General features: G+C 51.7%; 1 protein-coding gene across 9 annotated transcripts in view; it reads right to left on the reverse strand.

Annotated features, from left to right (window-relative positions):
• Window positions 1-515: 515 nt before the first annotated feature.
• LOC103307299 (uncharacterized) overlaps window positions 516-18880 on the reverse strand; it is a 33480-nt gene continuing 15115 nt past the window's right edge. For 2 of the 9 annotated variants that reach the window (XR_010591066.1, XM_065559533.1), the window contains 4 exons: window positions 13686-13751; window positions 8795-8890; window positions 7511-7624; window positions 543-3084 (listed from right to left, as the gene is read on the reverse strand). Coding sequence is in view for 3 of the 9 variants with exons in the window: in XM_065559533.1 (XP_065415605.1) it covers window positions 7556-7624; window positions 8795-8890; window positions 13686-13751 (231 nt within the window). In the remaining 6 variants the exon portion in view is untranslated. Of the gene's footprint in view, window positions 3085-7510; window positions 7625-8794; window positions 8891-13685; window positions 13752-13959; window positions 14971-18880 lie in introns of all 9 variants that reach the window. The other 7 variants (XM_065559531.1, XR_010591062.1, XR_010591064.1 and 4 more) reach the window with 7 other exon arrangements.

Genomic DNA, 18880 nt, shown 5'->3' on the forward strand with positions numbered 1-18880 from the left:
GCCGCATGATACGGAGCTGGCGCATCACATTGGCCGTGACGTCCTCCTGCTGCAAGGGAATGAGAACCTGTCTGAGACTCAGACGCCTCGGAGGAATCAGGGGGGATTAACGGCCCCTGGAACCAGCAGCATTTCCACCCAGCCTCTGCCCACCTCTGAGGGATGGATTTCCCCTCCTGACCCCCAGGATGGAGTCTTGTTGTCCTTCCTAGTGACCTCCAGTGGCAACCCCCTTCCTTGTACGGGGAGCTCCTGCCACTTCCCCCTCAGTGCCCCTGACAGCTGTTCCACCTCCAATCCACAGCTCAAGTTCTCAGACCCCTCTCCTCCAGCCCCATGCAGGTTGGGTAGGGAGGGGACTGTAGCGGGGGGGGGGGCAGGAGGGATTCTGGCAGCAGTGAAGTGGGATGTGGGGAGGTTGAGACCTTTCCCCAAGTCACCCCAGCCACTAATGCTGAAGCCGCAGGATGGCAGCCCTGGTGAATGGGACGGATCGGCAGCCCCTGCTGACTAGGGTTACCATACGTCCGTTTTTTCCCGGACATGTCCTGCTTTTCGGCAATCAAACCCCCATCCGGGGGGAATTGCCGAAAAGCCAAACATGTCCGGGAAAATGCTGGCCGGGTACTTCCTCTCCCGCGGCTGCTCTGCTCCGCTCCTCCCCTCTCAGACTTTAAGAGCCGAGCTGCCCGAGCCAGTGCTACTAGCTTCGGGCAGCACCCCCCCTTCCTCCAGACCCCGAGCCGCCGGCCAGGCACTTCCCTTCCCGGGCTCCAGCTGAGCTGCTCCGCTCCTCCCCTCTCAGACTTTAAGAGCCGAGCTGCACGAGCCAGCGCTACCGGGTGGGCGCTTCCCCTCCCGTGCTCCAGCTGCGCTGGGGAAGTGCCGGCCGGGGGCGCAGGGTCTGGGGGCTGCACGGCAAACCGTGAAGCCGGTAGCGCTGTGGCAGCCCTCTCCCCATGGCTGGGAGTGGGAGGGAGGAGGGGGCGGAGTTAGGGCGGGGAAGGAGCGGAGTTGGGGCGGGGCTAGGGGTGGGAAAATGGGCGGGGCCAGGGCCCGTGGAGGGTCCTCTTTTTTTATTTATTAGACATGGTAACCCTACTGCTGACTGAATCCTCCTGTTCTCTCCAGAACGGGTCCAGCCTTGCCAGCAGCAGGGCAAGCGTCCCCTGCCCATGTGCCTCAGCCCTGCCTGGTCAGACGCCATCACCCGTCAGTCCTTGGCCTCCCAGGCTGCCAGTGATGGGAGCAACTCTGGGTGGTGGCTCGGGTTACACAGACACCAGACCACTAGGAATTGGGTGCGGCCCTGTGGGACAGGAGAGTCTCGCAGAGGGCACTTGGGGGACTCTCCTGCCCTTCCCAAGAGCGATAGCACTCTGTCCTAAGAACATAAGTCTGGGATGAGGCAAAGCTTGTCATTAATTAGCCTGGCTAAAGAGCTGGCTGGAGCTGCTCCGGGGACAAGCTGGCTCGCTCCTGCTCATGGAGGTGAATTCATCTCCCTTCCCAGGAGCACCTGCTCTCCCTTTCATTCCCCACCAGGCTTCTTGTGCCAGGCCAGCGAATGGCCACAGGATGGGAATGAGGCCTGGGCCGCGCCCCAATCTCCTGAGTCTAATGCAGCTGCTCACCTTGTCCCCCATCAGCTGCTGGGTTTCCCCCAGGAGGGAGTAGGTGACAGGGAGAGAGACACACACACACACATTTGTCCTTCTGGTTGCAGGGCTTGTGTCCTTCCAATCCCATTGGTGGCTGCACAGTGGGCAGAGTCCTCGCTGCGTGCCCGGCCCAACAGAATTGCAGGGCGTGGTGTGGAACACAGAAAGAGATAGAGAGACTCATCCTCCAGCCGGGGTCAATCTGAGAGAAATTGGCTGGGGTCCCAGTCTCACTCTTCTAGCGGGTGCCATTTCCCAGCTGGGTTCCTTACTCCTCTGGTGCAGCAGCAGCTGGTAGAGCCGGTAAACCCCCTCCCTGGCCTGCCGGCTGATGTCCTTGGCTGGGTCACTGACGGACAGAGCTAGCTGTGCCATGTGGTGACCCATCCTGGGGAATTCCGCTGAGTTCTAATGGACGGGAGAGGGAGAGGGGACTCCATCAGCATTTTCCTGTCAGCTCCCAGTCCCCCCCGGGCCAGGACTCTCCTTCCCCTCAGCCCCTCTGCAGGGCCCTCCATGAGGACTTGCTTCCCCAGCTGCTCCAGGATGACAGGGAGGCATGAACCTGGAGCACAGTCCCCTTAAAAGCCCAGAGTCACCACTTAACTAGGACAAGAAGAACTTGACTCAAGCCAGGCTCACTCTCTGCTCTGACTCTGCCTCCCCAAGAGGAACACTCCTAACCCACAGCCCCTGCAGCAGCAGATCCTACAGCCCGTCGGAGCCAGATCACCTACGCCTGGAGTCAGGAAGCTGGGGTCAGAGGTCACTTACGTCAAACTCAGGGAGGGTGATGGTGAATCTGAGCAGGGCAGTGCTGCTCTTAACGGCCCTGGCTCTCTCTCGCGGCACCGTGGACACGATCTAGTAGTTAATGTGCTGTGGGGAAAGGAGGCATTGCACTGACTGCCCTGACCAAGGATGCCCACTTGGGGCCCGGCTAGGAGGACAGACTGGAAAATGGATCTAAGAGTGAAGGTAAAATTGTCCCCACCTCTCTCATCGGGCTCACCTCCAAGATGTACTGGAGCCTGTCGGTGTCTGGGGACTCTGCCAGCAGGTTCCCCAGCATGGCATCCAGGAGGTCTGGCAAGACCCTAGGCAGATCCTGAAAGCAAGGGAGAGCCATGGGTCAGAGTTAGGGAAAGTGGGGCTACACCTGCCACAGGATGGGAAGTGGGGTCTCTGGGAAACACTGGTGAGACCCCCAAACACATATCCTGGCCTCTCTCATTCACATCCCACTGCAGGCAATTAGCAAGGACTCATGGCAGGATGACAGCTGGCTCTTCAATCCATGACTTTAGCATGATCTACCTGCACTTGGGTGGTGTCCTTCTCCATGCCCAGGGTGAAGACGGCGTGCAGGGCAGCTCGGAGGAGGTGGGTCTCCAGCTCTGGCTCCACGGCAGGTGTCATAGTGCTGGCAAGAGAGAGGAGCCGGTATTAGACTGTGCAGTGCGGGGATGGGACTGGCACCAACACGCAGGTGAAACTGCAGGGAAATAGGCACAGGCTGGCGAGAATGGAAACTGAGGCACCGAGCCAGGGAATGACAAGGCCAAGGTTTCTCAGACAGACAGTGGCAGGGCAGGAATAGCCCCTGTTCCCTGGACCCTGCTGCCCCTCCTGTATCTGATCCTGGGAGTGAGCCTCTCCCCAAAGCCGTTGCAATGTTACTGGAGTGAAAAGAACAGCCCAGCCAGGAGAGAGTGACCCTTCCCCGCACCTCTGCCAGAGGAGCCACCCTTGGGCGGTGACCTGGGAGTGGGAGGGGCAGTGACTCCCAGCCCTGCGCCTGAGTTTCCTATTGACCTGTGGGACTTTGGGTAAGTTGCTCCCCGCTCTAGGCTCTGTCCCCAGCAGTCAAATGGGGATTTCATACTTTCCCACTATTGGAAAGTGCTGGGAGAATCCCCCAGCAAAAGCTGCTCTGACAGTGCTAAGCAGCATCTGACCATTAGAGGTCGGAGCGCACTGCCCAGGAGAAGGAGTGTTTGGTTCTGGGCTGTTGGAGTACGGGCTTGCAACCATCTGTGCACACATATTATACTAATTGCATCTAGACCACATCTCCCTAGTTTGTTTGTGAGAATGTCCTTATTAACACCAAGATGGATCACATCTACTGTTTACTTCACTAGGCCCGTAACCCTGCCAAAGAAGGAGCTAGGATTGGTTTGGAATGATTTGTTCTTGACAAGTCCATGCTCACTAGTCCTAAGAACCAAATTGTCCTGTAGGTGCTGACAAACTGATTGTTTAATAAGGGGTTCCAGTATCTTTCCAGGTATGTTAATGGATGGGAAGACGTTCTTTTTCAGGGATCTCTGACGAGAACTGGGGCACAGCACTGAGTTTGTTGAGGCCATAAAATGGAGACAGGCACCTCTTCTCTTCTCCCAGCACCCCAGATACCTAAAAGGGTGGGACTCACATCCCTCAATGGGCTTAAAAAAGACAATGGTTACAATGTGGCCCCAACCATTTCTGGTTTCTGCAGACTAGATGTTTTAGCAAAGTTTAGAATTCCTTGGTGCTCAACACCGTGAAACTCCCCTTTCTCCTTCACAAAGGGCTTTAACGCCCCTTATCTCACCCAGGCTCTCGACTGCCCAAAGTTGGAGAATTGTCCCTGTTCCCACTGCAGAGCACCCCCCACGACACACACACAGAGTCCTCCTGGTGGTGGGAGGGGAACAGAGGAAAGGACAGAAGACTTAAGAGATGAAGAGAAAGGAGGAAGGGATGGAGGAAAAGGTAAAACAAAAAGAACAAACCCTAATGTCCCCAGTGATTCTAAGGGACAAAATCCCAGGTGAGGAATAAAATTCGACCACCTTAAGCTAGTGTTTTCCATGCCTAGAATTCAGCTGGCGCCAGATGCATCAGACTGAACAGGTTCCAAACCTCTCGGAGGCTCTTACCTTCTAAACAGGGACGTCTGTTTTCTAGTAAAATCAGGAAAAAGAAAAGAGAAAACTCAAAAGAGGTTCCTCCTGGCGCTCATGTACATGAACCTAAATACTCTCTCAGTCCTCAAAGAGAGACCTCGAGAAGGAGACTTGCTGAAGCAAAGCTACAGGGGACTCTGAGGTTTCCCTGGCCCTGCGCCCCTGTCCTGCCTGGCTGATGTCAGCATCTCTCTGTGAGATCACCACCTCCCCAGCACCTTTGACCAATAGGCTGAGGTCCTGCAAAAGGCCTTTGTGATGTCACTGCCATACCCACTCCTCCCCTGCAGTGTTAATGTCCTGCCACAGGGCAGACACTTTGGAGGTTTGAGCTACACAAAGAGGAGATACTTAGATCTCAAAAATTAGATAAGATGTTTCAGTCTGAGCTAAGTAGGTGCTGCTTTTAACAATTGCAACATAATAAAATACAAATAAAATAGACTATTTCAGCCATTCTATTATGTCCTAATCTGATCTGAGTAAACAGGATAGGACACCTCATCTTATGCACTGCTCCTAGTGACACTCTCCAATAGATCCCCATTCTCCACCTGCCGGGAGGTAAATAGGGCGGATTGTTATCCCTACTTGAAAGAGGGAGAAGCTGAGGCTGAGAAAGGAGAATTGACTTGTCTTAGGTCACACAGCCAGTCCGTGGCAGAGTTGGGAATAGGACCCAAGAGCCCTGATTTTCAAACTAACCATCGGATCTTGAATTTCAGACATTGAATGACCTGAATAAAGTGCTCTCAAGTGAGTTCCAGACCAGCAAGAGTTCATAGTAATTATTCAGCAAGTATTTTAGGAGAACTGGAATGTTAGAGAAAATAATGAACTGCAGAGACGCAGCAAAATTTGTCGAACATATGACTGGTTATGACTATTTACTTGGTCTTAAAAGAAAACAACAGGGACCTGAGTCTCCTCCCTGTCAATAACCCCCTGCTCAGCCAATCAGGGTAGAGACCGAGGGGCGGGAGGATGAGGGTTCTCACCAGAGAGCCCAAAGGATGGCCCAGGTCACCGCTGGGGATCACTGTCTGAGCACTATTTCAGCCCCACATTTTTCGGTGGACCTCCCACAATGGGAGTTGTAGAGCAACCCCCATGACACACACACACCCCTCCTGGTGGTGGGAGGGGAACAGGGAAAGGACAAAAGAAGTAAGAGATGAAAAGAAAGGAGGGAGGGATAGAGGAAAAGGTAAAAGAAAAAGGACAAACCTTAATGTCCCCAGAGATTCTAAGGGACAAAATCCCAGGTGGGGAATAAAATTTGGCCACCTTAAGCTAGTGTTTTCCATGCCTAAAATTCAGCTGGAGCCAGATGCAGCAGACTGAACAGGTTCCAAACCTCTCGGAGGCTCTTACCTTCTAAACAGGGACGTCAGATTTCTAATGAAATCAGGAAAAAGAAAGGAGAAAACTCAAAAGAGGTTCCTCCTGGTGCTCACATACACGAACCCAAATACTCTCTCAGACCTCAAAGAGAGATCTCGAGAGGAGACTTGCTGAAGCAAAGCCACAGGGGTCTCTGAGGTTTCCTTGGCCCTGCGCCCCTGTCCTGCCTGGCTGATGTCAGCATCCCTCTGTGAGGTCACCACCTCCCCTGCACCTTTGGCCAATAGGCCGAGGTCCTGCAAAAGGCCTTTGTGATGTCACTGCCACACCCACCCCTCCCCTGCAGTGTTAATGTCCTGCCACAGGGCAGACACTTTGGAGGTTTGAGCTACTCTCTGGGGATCACCCCGCTCAATGAGTGTTCATTCTAGGAAGCAAGCCGGCTAGACAGTAAAACATCACAAGCTGCTCCCAATGCTACACTCGGTTTCTCAGAAATGAGTAGACTTTATGGCCAGAAGAGACAGTTAGAGCATCTAATCTGACCCCCTGCATATCACAGGCCTCCTGTCTATCACAATAGCTACTTTTGGGGCAAACACATTCCGGAAAGGCATCTAGTCTTTATTAATGACATCAAGAGATGGAGAATCCACCACTTTCCTTGGTAGCTTCTTCCTGTGTTCAATCATCCTCGCTGTTGAATATTTGTGCCTTATTTGTCATAGGAATTTGTCTCTTTTCACCTTCCAGCCATTGGGTCTTGTTCTGCCTTTCTCTGCTAGACTAGAGAGCCCTTTAATCCCCAGTATTTTCTCTCCATTAAGGCACATCAACACTTCAATGAAGTCCCCTTCAATCTTCTTTTGATAAGCTAAACAGGTTGAGCTCTTTCAATAGCTCACTAGAAGGCATTTTTCTCCAGCCCTCAGAACATTTGGTGGCTCTTTGCTGCCCCAGCTCCAATTTCTAGGACCATCTTTTTCAAAGGAGGACACCAACACTGGAGGCAGTATTCCAATAGCAGTCTCACTGCTGCTGTGTCACCTCCCTATCCTACTCACGGCTCTGCTCCTTCGTCTAATGATGGCTTTAGCCCTGTTCACCACAGCATCACACTGGGAGCTCATGTTGAGTGGCTTCTCCACTCTGGCCCCTAAATCCTTTTCAGAGTCACTGCTTTCCTGGATACACGTCCCCATTCTGGAGGTGTGGCCGGCGTGCCTTGTTGCCACGCATAGGACCTTGCATTGGGCTCTGCTCAAACTTGTTTTCTTTGAATGGGTCCAGCTGGCCGAATGAGCCAGATCGCTCTGTATCACTGCCCTCTCCCCATCAGGAATTACCACTCTGCCTGTATTTTGTCACCCCCCAATCTTATCCGCAGTGATTGTATGTTTTCTCCCAATTCATTGATAACAATTATTTTAAAAAATTAGTCCTTGAGAGCTTCTTCAGACCCTTAGTACCCAGGACCTGCTCCCCACATCACAGTGAGAAATGCTGTCCAGCCCTGCTGGTACATAGGGGATAAGCACAGAACAAACGTACCTTTAGGAGCTGTGTTGTCCATAGGCTCTGAACAACATGTGGGGGTCAGCAGATTACAAACGCACGACAGACCTGTAGTGTAGACAGGTCCCAACTGTGTCTCGGTTTCCCACCCTGTAAAATGGGGAGAACAAACAAAACCTTGATTAGCTCCATTTGATAGCTGGGGAAACCGAGGCACCCAGCGGTGCAGAGACTCGCTCATGGTCCCAAAGCCAGGAATAGAAAACAGTAGATCTGATAGCCAGGCCTGGGACCTAACCCTGGTTTTCCTGGCCTTGCTGCTCTAAGTTTAGTCACAGCCTCCATGTCTTTTCCCCCGTGTCCCTTAACCCCACGTCACTGCAGAAGAGAGATTTTCTGGTAGCCAGCTGGCTCTCCTGCATGTGGATGTCATTCCAAAAGACATGCTCTGGCTCAGTCCCATGCTATGGTTGGCTGAAGGAACCACTTGGTCACATTCTAGGCCCTGAGTTATACAGGAGGGGCGACTAGATGCACATAATGGTCCTTTCTGACCTGAACCTCTATCAATCGCTACATTTTCTGCTGCTAGGAAGAGAACTCTGGACCTATTTTCTCTCATTCACTTTCAGTCGGAATAATTTCAATCCAGGCCAAAGGATTTCCTCTTCCATTGTGTCTTCAGCACCTTTGCGAGCAACCAGTTACTGTTACCCACAGGTTTCCAGTTTCAACCTGTCCCAGGGTGAGATGGCCAGGAAAGGGGTTGGAGCTCAACTGCACCTGGCCCAGGTGATGCAGCTCCCTAGGGTGAAGGGAATAAGTGTGGGGGTCACGTGACAAGACGCAGCCTGTGATTAGGACCCAGGCCTGCAGAGAGATAGAAGGGCAGCCTGTGCTCAGCCAGGAGAGAGACCCCAAGGGAAGCAGGCATGGGAGGGGCTTGGAGAGTCCTTTAAAGGTCAGGGACAAGCTGGGAAGGGGCCAGGTTGAGCACTAAGGACCAGGCCCTAGGAGGGAAAGACAGGGCAGTTTAGGAGATGGGGCAGATAGTCCAGTTGGTTTTGGCTCCCAGGACCAGACACCCAGAGGTGAAGGTGATTGTCGGGGCTTCTGTCCTTCTTCCCCAGTGTAGATTTGATAGTGGAGAAGACTGATGCCGTAAGGGGGAAGTGAGTTACCCCAAGGTCACCCAGTGAGTTTATATCACGAATGCATACTCGGAAGGATCCAATAGAAACATGGATTTTCCAGTCTCTTCTTTCTAGGAGTCCCCAGGGCTAAGGTAAAACCCCTGCTGCCCCTCCCCATTCTGCTCACCTCCAAGATGTGCTGGAGTTTGTCTGTGCTGGGGGGTGCTGTCAGCAGGATCGAGAGCTCGTCATCCATGTTCTCGGCGCAGGCCTTGCTCAGAGCCTGCCAGCGGAGGGAGACCAGGGGTCAGGAGCCTGCATTAGCACCCGTGTGCCATTGATCAGGAGCTGGCTGAGGTAAGTGCCGCCTGGCTGGAGCTCGCACCCAGAAACCCTGCCCCAGGTTGGAACCCCCTCCCACACCCAAATTCCCTCCCAGACCTCACACCCGGCACCCCAACCCCCTGCCCCAGGTCGGAATCCCCTCCTGTACCCTAATCCCTCCCAGACCCCACACCCCCACCCGTAGGGTTACCATACGTCCGGATTTTCCCGGACATGTCCGGCTTTTGGGGGCTCAAATCCCCGTCCGGGGGGAAATCCCCAAAAGCCGGGCATGTCCGGGAAAATCGGGAGGTCAGCCGGCCCGCGGGGAGCCGGTCAGCCGGGCCGGCGGGGAGCCGGGCCGGCGGGGAGCCGGGTCGGCCGGGCCCGCGGGGAGCCGGGCCCGCGGGGAGCCGGGTCGGCCGGGCCGGCGGGGAGCCGGGCCGGCGGGGAGCCGGGTCGGCCGGGCCCGCGGGGAGCTGGGTCGGCCGGGCCCGCGGGGAGCCGGGCCCGCGGGGAGCCGGGTCGGCCGGGCCCGCGGGGAGCCGGGCCGGCGGGGAGCCGGGTCCGCCGGGCCGGCGGGGAGCCGGGTTAGCCGGGCCCGCGGGGAGCCGGGTCAGCCGGGCCCGCGGGGAGCCGGTCAGCTGGGCCGGCGGGGAGCCGGGCCCGCGGGGGGCCGGGAGCCGGGGGGGTGCGCCGGGCCGCCGGGGGCCGGCAGTGCTGGGCGGGCCGGGGGTGGTCGGCCGGGGCCGGCACCCCAGGGCCCGAGCTGACCCAGGCTGGAAACGCCGGGGGGCCAGCCTGGGCCGCGCCTCCTCCCCTCACACCCCCCTTACCTGCTTCAGGCTTCCCGCGAATCAAATATTCGCGGGAAGCAGGGGAGGGGGCGGGGTTGGGCGGGGCTGGGGGCGGGGCTGGGGGCGGGGCCGTGGAGTGTCCTCCATTTGGAGGCACAAAATATGGTAACCCTAGTGTCTCCCCCCCCCCCCCCGCTTAACCCCGGCTCTCACCCCCCACCACCGATTTTTGCCCTTCAGCCCCTCTTCTGCCGCTAGCTACAGTAGCTTGAACCCCCCAGGCCAATAAAATTCTGCCCCCTGCTCAGACCCTTACAGCCCCCCGCTGCGATTTGCCCCCCTTAATCCTTTTAAACCCCCCCAAAGAGGAGGCAGCAAAGCGTAAGTAGAAGTAAGGGTAGAGAGAGGGCAGTGGCTACAACGAAGGTTACTGAGCATGCTCAGTTCGACTGAGCATGCTCAGTACACCCAAGGTAGCGAAACGGGAGCGAGACCCTCCAGGGAGGGTTAGGGTCTCCTGCCCTGACCTGAAGGAGTGGGGCCCCCACACCTCACTCCCTCAGGCAGGTAGGTTTGTGGGGCTTGGATAGGGTGACCGGATAGCAAATGTGAAAAATCAGGACGGGGTTGTGGAGGTAATAGGAGCCTATATAAGAGAAAGACCCCAAAATCGGGACTGTCCCTAGAAAATTGGGACATCTGGTCATGCTAGGCTTGGAGCGGAGGCAAGGCTGCAGCAGTGTGAGGGGTGTTCAGAGCGTAGGACCCCCACATCCTGAGCTAGCAGAGAGCTCACGGGCAGGGGCAGGACAGTCATTCCACTCCCCTGCAGAGAGGGCGAGCTCCTTGAGGTGTCCATGTGCTAAGGCAGCCTGTCAATTTCAGCAGCTCAGCTCATCACTTGCTGATTGTGGTGGTATTGTTTGTGTCAAACCAATGGGGTCAGATTCTGTAAACAAAGTCCCTTCTGCAAAGACAGAGGGTGATCACCTCACTGGTTGCCCCCTCTAATGCAGATACATGAATTGCATATTTCAAGGAGGTCAAGGACAAATGTATGAATAATATGGGACAAAACATATTTCAGACATACCATCTCACAGTATTTCATTTATGGTTCCAGATCACACCTTGGCATCACACTCTATGTGGCTCTGCATGGTTACTGCTTAGAACCAAATTTTAAACTCATGAGCCCAGATTAGGCACCAACTAAGGACAGGGCTTTGGAGCTGTGTTCTGGCTCTACTCCAGCTCCAAGCAAAAACCTGCAGCTCCACTGCTCTGGAGCTGCTCCACGCTCCAGTTCCGGGCTCCGCTCCAAAGCCCTGTCAAATGGTCATTATATAGAGGATCCATCTACAAACACGGAAAATTTCTTTTGACCCTATAGCAGCTTTTGTGGAAAATAATCAGAATTCATCTTCCACCATGAAATCTAAACCCATTTTCACTGAAGATTGTAGGGACACAGAATGGCAGCTTTTATGACTGCAGGTGGCGCACCTACTCCTTGTTCATACAGCAGTTCAGCCATGATGTAGCTGCACTTTAGGTACTCCAGACTCAGCACTCTGTCATATCCTTTTACTATCATTTATATTACATTAACTCCCTGTATGTGTTCAGGCATACAGAAGGAAACCAACCCTGCCCCAAAGCACTAACAGTTTTGAAAACGATGAAGGATGGGAGAAAGATACAATGTACCAGGCAAGTCGTCAGGGTGAAGATTGGTCAGACCCTATGACTTTCATTTGATTTATTTTTAAATATATACATCTCCTCTATTAATCATTATTAGTTGGCTTATTTGTAAACTTAAAGGCAAGTATGAGAGATTTGTAGGTGAGGGAGAGTTATGAATGAATGTGAGCCTTACAAAGCAGCTCAGGGTGGATTTTTTTTGTGTGTGTGTAATTTGCTAGATTTAAAAAAAAAAAAAACCTGAAAAAACTAATTCCATCACATAGAGTTATATTGACATCCATGTGGTTCATCAACAGGGCTGGAAGCTTTAGATCCATCATACCAACTATTGACTCTTGAGCTAACGGAATAACTAACAGCAGTGGTAGGCCATCATTCTCTACCTGAGCCATCACTAGAGAAGGATGACACAGTCTCCATTGAGTTTCATGGATATTTGCTGACAGCAGAGGAATGTGAGACAGTGGAATACTCGGTTCAGTTCCAGGCTCTGGAGAGGAGCATGCGCTAATAAGAACGCTCTTTTCTCCCCTGTTGCCAGCAACTGTGACCCCTTTTGCCCAGTCCCTTTGAACCTGTCCCAGTCTTGTCCCTTCCTCATCCCAGTCTTTCCCGTCTCCAGGGGCTTCTTGCCCCTCTTCCAGACCCATTTCCCAGCCAGTTCTAGTCTCCCCTCAATGCTTCTCCCCAGCCCTCCTCTTTTACACACCGATCCTCTCCTCTCCTTGTCTAGCCAGTCCCCATTCCCCACAACTCCTCCTCTTCTTCCTGCACCGTCTCTTCTCCTACTAGTGCTCAGGCAACCCTGTTCCATGGCCTTCAGCTGCTTCCCCAATCTGAGTTGTTCAGCCCCTGTTTCACCCCCACCTCCCACTCTCTTTATCCAGGCAGTTCCATTTTTTGTGCCCCTGGCTCCTTGTCCCATCTACCCCACCATCAACCCAATACTAACTCTTGTCCTCTCTCTCCTTCAGCTGAGGTAGCTTCCTCCTCCACACTGTCTGAATGTCCATAAGGAATATGGAGGAGAAACAGTCCAGCAGTTGTCAATTCCTGTATTCATCTTATAGCAGCCAGAAGCAGCAATTTCAAATAAAGTCCTAGTCAGTGGCCTGGGTTGGAGTATGCTCAGTGCAGACAAACTGTTCTGAAAATTTTAACAGTAAAACTTCAATAAGTCACTACTGAGCCTGTTCAAACAGATTTTTAGAAGGTTTATAACTTGGCCAGATCTTTGCAGGGAGTGCCAAAGACACATCCCTGAAACCAGGGCAAGCCCCCATCTGAATTTTAAGTCTTTGTTCCAAATCTTGGAGAAGCCGGAGCTTCCGAAAATAAATAAAGCAACAACTTGCAACCTATTCATTAAGAGATGTATAACAGCATATTTTTCCCTACTTTCATTCCCAGAAACTGCTGATCTATTTTGGTTTGTTTATTTTTGCTGAAACTCAAAAACATTTCAGCCTAAAGCAGACACACCATATGGGTTTGAGCCTGAACAGTTTAAATCTGGCAAAATTATAAGTGATTTGAAAACTGTCTTAGTGTTTGACAACCTTAACAAACTTCAGTACCTGCCCCACCTATAGAATATACATAAGAGCAATATGAAAGCATAAATGGAAGGGCAGTTACTATCTAATTTTTATTAAGTGGCCTCTTCAGTCTCAGAAGTGGGTATGCCAGCAGGAGAAAGAAAAAACAATCATAGAATATCAGGGTTGGAAGGGACCTCAGGAGGTCATCTAGTCCAACCCCCTGCTCAAGCCAGGACCAATCCCCAGACAGATTTTTTTTTTTTTGCTACAGATCCCTAAATGGGCCCCCCTCATGGATTGAACTCATAACCCTGGGTTTAGCAGGCCCATGCGCAAACCACTGAGCTATCCCTCCCCCCTGGTCCTTTTAAGGAGTACATGCCTCCTGCTGTGTGCATTCAGCCCCCTCGGGTTGTCTTTAGAAGGAGGCTCTGGGTTGATTTGCTACACTCTTGTGTTTCACCAAAGCATATTGGCTCCACAGCACTTCATAGAAGGGTTTATAATCCCTCCCTCTAGTCCTGGAGCACAGTTCTTCTTCAAGTGCTTGCTCATATCGATTCCAATTAGGTGTGTGTGCGCACACCGCATGCACAGTCGCCGGAAGGTTTTTCCCCTAGCAACACCCGTCGGGTCGGCTGTGGAGCCCCCTGGAGTCGTGCCTTCATGGTGCGCATATAGGGCCCTGCCTCCAGTTCCTTCTTACCGCCAGTGACGGTCGTTGGAGCGTTTTGTCTTCCGTCTTCACAAGCGATCCTCTAGCATAGTCTCTCTGTAAATAGTTAAAAGACAAGTTTTTTAAAAAGTTGTTTTATAGTTAGTTTAGTTATCTGAACTGGGGATACTGGGGGGTGTTCTCCTCCACCCACTCCCTGTTTCCACTTCCCTCTCCCGGGCCTGGGGCATGCCTTGGACGCAGTGGTTTGAAGAACCGGATGGGCAGGAGGGACCCTCCCTGGTTGGGGGTTCCTCATCCTCACCAGATGAGGCAGTGGCAGGAACATCCTCAGGGCCTCCCCTTCACGACAGCAGAACTCTTGAGGCGGGTCGCTCAGAACCTCGAAATACAGATGGAAGAGGTCACCAAGGTGTCAGACCCAATGGTGGACATTTTATCCCCGGCAGGGCCTATCAGGGTGGCTCTTCCCCTGATTAAAACTATTCAGGAGAACACAAAGACCCTCTGGCAAACACCGGTCTCTCTGGCCCCTGTAACTAAAGGGGTTGAAAGGAAGTACTTTGTGCCCTCCAAGGGCTATGAATATTTTTTCACCCACTCCCCTCCAGACTCTTTGGTGGTTGCAGCTGTCAATGAGAGGGAGAGGCAAGGGCAGCAAGGGCCTACCCCTTGAGCTAAGGACATAAAGAAGCTGGACCTCTTCGGGACGAAGATATACTCCATGGGAGGGCTCCAGCTTTGGATTGCAAACCAGCAGGCAATCCACCTTCAATGCATTGGGCCTCCTCCTAAACACTCTGAAGTCAGTGCTCACCCCTACTCAAAGAATAGAGGTCATAGGGTTGTGCTAGACTCAAGACAGGCCAGAACGTTCATGCCTAAATCCTGCTTCCAGGCCATTCACAACGTCATACAGAACCTCAGATGATTACCTATAACCACGGTAAGAAGTTGCTTGAAACTCCTAGGACACATGGCATCTTGCATGTATGTCGTGCAACACATGAGGCTCAGACTCAGAGCTCTCCAGGTGTATCGACTGAGCAGGCACAGCCTAGACAAGGTACTTACCCTTCCACTGCGGGTTCTCGAGTCTCTTCAGTGGTGGCTCGACCCGCACTTGGTGTGTGCAGGAGTCGCCTTTTCCAATCCCCACCCCTTGCTATGTCTGACCACCGATGCCTCAGCCCTGGGGTGGAGAGCGGACCTCGGAGAGCACAGAACTCGTGGTCTCTGGAGGAACTGCTGCTTCCCATCAATGTCAGGTTCCTCAGAGTATTCCGGTCTGGCATGTCAGACCTTTCGGCCTCTCCTGGAGGGCAAATGCATATCAGTCTTGACAGACAATACAACAGCAATGTTTTTTTATCAACAGACAGGGGGAGCATGTCATTCCTCCCCGTGTCAGGAAGCCCTCAAGCTCTGGGAGTTCTGCATAGGACGCTTCCAAGAGTATCAAGTGTGCTATTTCCCCATGTCTCAGAACAAGCTGGCAGACTATCTCAGCAAGTCTTTTCACAATCACGAGTGGTGTATTTGCCTGGATGTAATAAGCAATATCTTCCAATGGTGGGCAACAGGAAGTGCCTGCAATTCCGCTTCTTCTTGAACCACAGCCTGGGCTCACTGGCAGACTTGTTTCTTCTTCCACGGAAGGACTACCTCTTCTATGCGTTCCCTCCTATTCCGCTAGTTCACAAGGTCCTCCTCAAGATCTGGAATGTCGTAACCTCGATGATCCTGAGGGGCACCAGCCTGGCCATGTCAGCATTGGTACACCATGCTACTGCAGCTTTCAGTGGATACTCCAATCACTCTGCCGTTCGTTCCTGACCTCATCACTCAACATCACGGTTGTCTCCAGCATCCCAATCTCAAATCTCACCACCTCATGGCTTGGAAGTTGCATACTTAAACCTACTAGAGCAGGGTTTTTCAAACAGGTCGCCACTTGTGTAGGGAAAGCCCCTGGCAGGCCGGGACTGTTTGTTTACCTGCCCCATCCGCCGGTCCGGCCAATCGCGGCTCCCACTGGCCGTGGATCGCTGCTCCGGGCCAATGGGAGCTGCTGGAAGTGGCGCAGGCTGAGGGACTTTACTGGCCGCCGCTTCCAGCAACTCCCATTGGCCCAGAACAGCGATCCACGGCCAGTGGGAGCCGCGATCGGCCGGACCTGCGGACGAGGCAGGTAAACAAACCGGCCTGGCCCGCCAGGGGCTTTCCCTACACAAGCGGCGACCCCTGTTTGAGAAACCCTGTACTAGAGCTCACATGCTCAGACCCCATTAGGGAGGTCCTTTTGGGTAGCAGAAAACCACTGAACAGAGTTACTTACCTGGCCAAGTGGAAAAGATTCGTGATTTGGTGCTCGCAGAGGCATATCCCTCCAACACAATTGTTGGTTCCCATTATCTTGGACTACCTGCTAAAGTTGAAACAGCAGGACTTGTCTCACTCCTCAATATAGGTTCACCTGGCCACCATCTCGGCTTTTCACACGGGAGAACATAGTCGCTCCATCTTCACTAATCAGATGGTGCGACGGTTCCTCAAAGGGTTGGACAGGCTGTATCCTCAAATCCGACAGCCCACCCCAGCTTGGGACCTTAACCTGGTACTCTTGAGGCTGATGGGGCCACCGTTCAAGCCCCTAACAACATGCTTACTACTCTCTCTCTCTTATAAAGTGGCTTTCTTGGTCACAATAACATCAGCCAGGAAGGTGTCCGAGCTCAAGGCATTCAGATCTGACTCTTCCTATACCACTTTTTATAAGGACAAGGTGCAGCTGAAATCTCACCCAGCATTCCTCCTGAAGGTGGCCTCAAATTTTCACACGAACCAAGACATATTCCTTCCAGTCTTTTTCCCGAAGCCTCACGCCAATAGCCATGAGCATAGGCTCCACTCCCTGGACGTGCGGCATGCACTGGCCTTTTATATTGAATGAATTAAGCCACTCCGCAAGTCAAACCAGCTGTTTGTTGTGGTGGCGGACAGGATGAAGGGCCTCCCAGTGTCCACACAAAGGATATCATCATGGATCACATCCTGTATCCGGGTATGTTACAACCTGGCAAAGGTCCCTGCCTCTGCTCTGACGGCGCACTCCACCAGAACTCAGGAATCCTTGGTGGCCTTCCTGGCCCAGGTCCCAATCCAGGAGATATGTAAGGGGGCAACGTGGTCCTCGGTCACACCTTCACTTCCCATTACGCTATCACCCACCATGCCAGGGATGATGCAGCGTTCAGCAGAGTGGTGCTTCAGTCAGAAATTCCATGAACTCCGACCCCACCTCCTATGTAAGGCTTCGGAGTCACCTAACTAGAATTGATATGAGCAAGCACTCAAAGAAGAAAAACTGGTTACCTACCTTCTCATAACTGTTGTTTTTCGAGATGTGTTGCTCATATCTATTCCAAACCACCTGCCTTCCCCTCTGTTGGAGTAATCCAGGAAGAAGGAACTGGAGAGGCGGCCAGTTGGCCGGGCCCTATATGCAGCACCATGAAGGTGTAACTCCAGGGGGCTCCACGGCCAACCCAACAGGTACTGCTAGGGGGGAAACCTTCCGTCAACTATGCACGCGGCGCGCACACACACACCTAATTGGAATGGACATGAGCAACACATCTCGAAGAAGAACAGTTACAAGAAGGTAGGTAACCAGTTTTTCTGCTCTGGAAGAAAAGCTGCAAGGAAGCAGCAGAGGAGCCTATCCCAGTTACATGTGGCCACAGACACCTTCCTACCCTCCCATGTGTGTGGCTCACATCCACTATTAGAGAAACGTAGTCTGTTCTGGATTTAAAGTTCAAGTAAGGTTTTATTTATTAAATCACTTTCGTTACCTCCCAAATTTCCCAAAATTTTATCAATGCTTCTGAAGGTTTTTTTGAGGGGGGCAGTAGTGATGCTCTCAAAAGAAGTAAGGAAATTTTATCAAGTTACACTTGGAAACAATATGCTACATAACCTTATGGTAACAGTAAGATACATCTACATAGCCTGTGTGTTAGGGTACATTAGACTCAGCTTTTGCACAGCCCATTGGTAAGTATCAAATTCAGTAATACTTGAAGATTAATTAAAATTTGTTCTTTTTTGTCTGGGTATTATCCTCCATTCTCCTCTCCTTCTACTACACATCTGTCAATGTATTTGATTTTTTTTTTAAACATGCAGAGTTATTGAGTGTGGGGGAAGGTCAGGTTGTGTAAGATTCTCAGCAGCATGAGTCTGGGAAAGTATGAATGTAAATGCAATGCTTATCTGCTACTCCCACATATGGTTGATATAATTAATGGCTTATACTTTCAGCAGTACTCCTAACTGCAAAGCTTCCTTTCATATACCCATGATTAGCTATGTGGTGCAAATCTTGCCTTAGTTCCTTGTGTCCTTATTTGGACACAAGCACAGAACCACTGTCATATTTAAAAAGACTATTCAGATAGTGACTTTATATGCTGAAGACATTATTTTGTGCTGTTATCTGAGAACAGTACAAAATATTTTTCCCATTGTGTCCTAAATAAATTTTTCATCAAGTGTTGCAACAGAAAGTAGAAAGTATTACTCCTTTAAAAAGCATGATGATTGTGTTTAATTAACTAAGTAGATTATGTAATCAATCTTTTAAAAATTCAGATTAGTTAAGTTAATTGATGTAAAGAAAGAGATAAAGAGGCAGTGAGTGAGCTATATATGATCAAGAAACAAACATTATTACAACAAAATTGTTTCTACAATACATTTAATATGTTACTGAATCATAATTAAGGCCATACTTAATTCACAATATTGTGGAAATTGTGACTTCCACCACAATTTTGACTGTCACAGCCCCGGGCGGCCACTCTCAGCCCCGGCTGGCCAATAGTGGGAGTCCCCTCTCTCAGCCCCGGGCTGCCAACAGCAGAAAAATCACAGAAAAGTAATTAACCTTATTACCTCAAATAATAAGGTCTATTATTATTTTTCCACAATTTTCCATGGCTTGTCTGCAATTCAGTCACAATTTTTTGACAATCATCCCGCGATTTAAGTAAGGCCTTAATCATAATCATGTTTTTTTATATATATATAGAAGCTATGACGCAGCTCTTATAGGCACAGTATTAGAGTTGGGCAAAGGGCAGACGTTATACTGGCAGCAGTTTCCAGAGTTACTGTTCTTGTGTTGCAAAGTCAAAGAATGGTTAGATTAATATGAAGGG

Source organism: Chrysemys picta, chromosome 10 (genome assembly GCF_011386835.1).
Source record: "Chrysemys picta bellii isolate R12L10 chromosome 10, ASM1138683v2, whole genome shotgun sequence".
In the NCBI taxonomy this organism is placed as follows: Eukaryota; Metazoa; Chordata; order Testudines; family Emydidae; genus Chrysemys; species Chrysemys picta.